Source organism: Haplochromis burtoni, unplaced genomic scaffold, assembly GCF_018398535.1.
Source record: "Haplochromis burtoni strain Fernald_Lab_line unplaced genomic scaffold, NCSU_Asbu1 Contig_34, whole genome shotgun sequence".
Taxonomy (NCBI): domain Eukaryota; kingdom Metazoa; phylum Chordata; class Actinopteri; order Cichliformes; family Cichlidae; genus Haplochromis; species Haplochromis burtoni.
In genome coordinates this window covers 21,850-26,074 of record NW_024582395.1, presented here as the reverse complement: position 1 = coordinate 26,074, position 4,225 = coordinate 21,850, and the positions used below count along the sequence as shown (strand labels likewise).

Here is a 4,225-nt window from a genome sequence, read left to right as displayed (position 1 = left end):
AGGCTTTCGAGCCTATACAGCTTGGAGTAAGACAACATGCATGAAGAGGATGATGTGGACAAAATACTCATTTGCCTAATAATTCTGCACTCCCTGTATATGCAAATTAAAACTCTGAAAAAATCATTTATGAAACATTTTAGAAATCTATGAATACACGTATGTATATCCTTAGTGCTTTACAGCTTTTCTTGATTGCTGTCATGCAGCAGACAACTCACGCAAGCCTAACAGACGCACTGACAGTCAAAGTGACACATTTTGTTTATGCCTCCAAAAGCTAATTTTGCCTTCAAAACAACACAATTTGCAAACAAGTATATGAGCTTTTCTAATCAATCATTGCCTGCCAGCTGAGCAGCGAACAACAAAATACAAAATGCAGCGCTTAGTGGGATCCAGAATCAAAAATGCTTTGATGCAAACTGGCTGAAAACTGAAATACTGTACATATTACAGAAAATACATATATTCAAAATGAATATAGTAAACCAAAATAAAATCTATTACAGTATAAGAAACAGCCACTATTGATACTCAGTCCCTTCTGTCTTGACGAGTTGGCCACAAGGCTTCATCCACATCAGACTCAAAATTCTTTCTTACAATACACCGAGAAAAAAAAAAAAAAAAAACTTCTTTCATGCCGTATCCAACCTTAACATTCCTTCTCACCTATTTCTTGGGCTGCAGCAGTCATTGCATTCAGAAAGGGTATCTGCTCATAGGGATGGTGATAATAAACTCCTCTAACGGATTCAAAAAAAAATGGGGCACATGCTAGGAGGAAATGCATCATTATATGTGGGTGTATTGTAAACCACTCATTGGTGGAACGCCACATTATCCTAGATAATGGCGAAGAGAGGCATGACAGTCCTCAACAGCCCTCTCTCCTCAGGCTGGATCAGCCTCTCATGAAGTGTATTCAGGAATGTCATGAGTCGTTCGGTGTTGGATGGGTGAATGGTGGGGATATAGCATAGGACACCATCATTGGAGATGGCAGCACACGTGGGTATGCTGGCACCCCTCTGTCCTGGAACTCTGAAAGTGGCCCTGTATCCAGTGAGGTTCGTTCCACAACTCCTGACTTTACAGGAGCCGACTTCATCAGCATAAATGAAGACATGATGTGCTCCCTCAGCTTCAAGCTACATTCTTCTCTAAGTAAAAGCAAAATTACAATGAAAAGTGACTCCAGTTGACTCTAACTGCATGATATGACAAGGCATTACAGCATCTGGCCTCCTTCACAACTTCTGAGTTCCTTTGAAATGGAACTCTGTAGAGCTGCTTCATGGCCATATGGTTGCTTTTCAAGACATGGTTAATGGTGTTCAGGCCCACGTTGTTGAGGTTCCTGATCTGCAATCACTGCTGCCCTGATTTGCGTGACAATTGTCCCTCTTCCACCAGAGAACGGCAGTTCTATAAAGAATACATGTAATGGGTTTGAGGAAACAATTACATGAAGTATATTGCTGAAGATATTACTGCACAGCAACATTACAGTGTTTCTGTTTAAACCGGTTGTACTCTTTGTCCAGCCTCTTTAAGTGAAAAGCCATGAATGCCTTTCCAACTACACCTCCACCTCACACACAGATGTCTCTTCCTTGGACCCCTCTACCCGTTACTCTCATCTGCCTTAGACCTCCTCCGTCCATGCTAGTAAAGAACAACACAGGTGTGCACCTTTGAAGGTCTGCAGACAGGAAATAAACTAAACCAACTCGGAAAAAAAAAAAGAAAACCTCAACAACCATTCATCTCCACGTTTAGTTTTCACAGCCAAGTTTTAAAAATAGAAACAGAATGCTTATTATTAACTTTCAGAGGTGATGGAAGATGCCTGTAGTCTTTGTGCTAAGCATAAGAGCAATCTCTGGATCACATAAATAAATGCTTTGAAAAAGCACAAAGTCCAAATCAGATTATGGCTGGACTCTATAAAAGTAACTGTGCACCAGTAAGAAATACTTTATACAATCCAATTTATTATTTTCATTAGGTGCTAAAGTAGAGTGCATAAATTAAGGCTTAGATTAGTGGAATGAAGTCTGTATGCACTGTTCCGCCCAACAGGTTTATTTTACTATGGTAAACAAGATGTCTTCTTGCACTGCTCCTTATAGCAAATATATCTTTCAGTCTAGCTTAAAGTACATTGTCTGTGTCCACAGGTAAGCACGAGGAGAGGAAAGATGAGCATGGTTTTGTGTCCAGAAGTTTCACCAGGAAGTACACGTGAGTTTGTCTTTACTTGAGAAAGAATAGAAAGGAATCTTGATGCACTCTTGATCACTTCCTGCCATTAATCAAACTAATTTAAGGAAGATGTGGCCCATGCAGTATGTCAACTACTCACTTGAAGACTTTAGGTTTTAGAAGTACAAATTTTATTGTGGCTGACTGGTATTGCCTTTGGTGTTCGTCCTCTAAATTGGATTTGATTTATTCATAAGTGTGATTAATTTTTCTAAAATCGTGACTCTGATACTGTGAGTCTCTTTAGTTCATGGGCTGATCTGTTCTGGCTGGCGGGCTGCTGATAGCTAAATTTCATGCTCTGAAAAGTAGCAGCAGCCTTCAAGCGGTTCATCCCTTCTTGAGTCTTGGTAGACTTTAGCTTCATAGGGCTCTGCTGCCATCTAGGGGCCATAGAGTAACATACACTAAGCTGCAACTGAACTTTACTCGTTTTACTAAACGCTTTGGTCCTGTTAGTTTTTGACTAAATTGTAGCACTGATCCTTTTCTCACTGAGAAGCAAGGTTTTCTTTTCTTTTCTTCTGATTTCTGACCTAATTGTGTCGTATTCCTCCCTCGCAGCCTCCCCCCTTCAGCTGATGTTGAGAAGGTGACCTCTGCCCTTTCTCCTGAAGGTGTGCTGACCGTGGAGGCTCCTTTGATCAAACCGGCCATTGAGCACTCAGAAACCACGATACCCGTCAATGTCGAAAGCAACGGCGGTGTGGTGAAGAAGTAGTAAGAAAATGGGCACCATTTCCTTCCACCTGTCCTCCTCCACATACACACATTCAAATAGATGTGTGTGTGTGTGTTTGTGTGTGTGTGTGTGTGTGTGGGAGGAGGAAAAGGACGGGGGATATTCCGCTTGTAGTGAGGAAAAGCATCAGCTTACCGCTCTTCATAAACAGAGCTTGTTCACATGCCAAGCAGAGGAGAGCGAAGGATTGCCCTAGCTCTTCCCTCTCAACTCCATCTCTGGTAATGAGCCTACCCCAGCACAGCACACTGTGTAAACATATCTGCACCAGTGCCATGTGCGTGCTCTTTCTGCTGTAATTACACTCTTCATCTGAATACGCAGCTTAGCCCAGCTCTCAGCTTCTTGTTTCTTTTTCTCTCTCGTGCTCGGGCCCCCCCCCCCCCCCCCCCCACACACACCCCTCTTCAGACATCGAAACAGAATGGAATAGCAGCAAATGTGAATAGCAGCAGAATGCCTCCAATAATGCACATACTAATCCACATATACACCAAAGCTTTGAGTAAAGAAAGAGGACTGTTTGTGATCTTGCTGTTGTGTGGACTGAAACAGACTGATTAAAGCCATGCAAACAGGAAATAAAAAACACCCAACATATAGAGTCTCTGCTGTTCATTTGTGTTTGAGTTTGTGTTGCTGTTGTGATACCTGATGCCAAACGGTTCATCCTGTGGTCACCAGTAAATGATAAATGGCCTGTATTTGTATAGTGCTTTACTTAGTCCCTAAGGACCCCAAAGCATTTTACACTGGATTCAGTCATTCACCCATTCACACACACATTCACACACTGGTGATGGCAAGCTACATTGTAGCCACAGCTGCCCTACAAAGGACTGTAACAATTTGATATTTAACAATAGCGCCCCCATGTGACCGTCTGATCCCTCCACACAGTAACACAGTGGACCAGTTTTCATTAAAATTGTAACACATTTTAGGTGAATAAAACATTACTTCAGCTTTTTTTTTTTGTAGAGTATCCCCATTAGGTCAGTCACTGAAAGATTTAAATTGATAAGGACTTAGTATATTATTCATAATCTGCAGACTGTGACGGTATATAAATTTTTTTTTTTTTCAATGAATCACAGTAAAGTGAACTTCAGCAGATAGCACCCATATGCCCATATGTATGGAGTCAGAGTAAAAGTGATGTTGCTGTGACCTAGGTGTTATATTTACAGAGAAATGTAGCCATCTTTTTAG

The 4,225-nt window shown here is 41.4% G+C and overlaps 1 protein-coding gene across 1 annotated transcript in view; it reads left to right on the top strand.

The window, feature by feature from the left end:
* hspb1 (heat shock protein, alpha-crystallin-related, 1) overlaps positions 1 to 3,613 on the top strand; it is a 6,681-nt gene extending 3,068 nt beyond the window's left edge. Inside the window, exons 2-3 of the mRNA XM_005918956.3 lie at positions 2,187 to 2,250; positions 2,836 to 3,613. Of these exons, the coding sequence (XP_005919018.1) occupies positions 2,187 to 2,250; positions 2,836 to 2,992 (221 nt within the window). The 3' untranslated portion in view covers positions 2,993 to 3,613. The remainder of the gene's footprint in view (positions 1 to 2,186; positions 2,251 to 2,835) is intronic.
* The last annotated feature ends 612 nt before the right edge of the window (positions 3,614 to 4,225 follow it).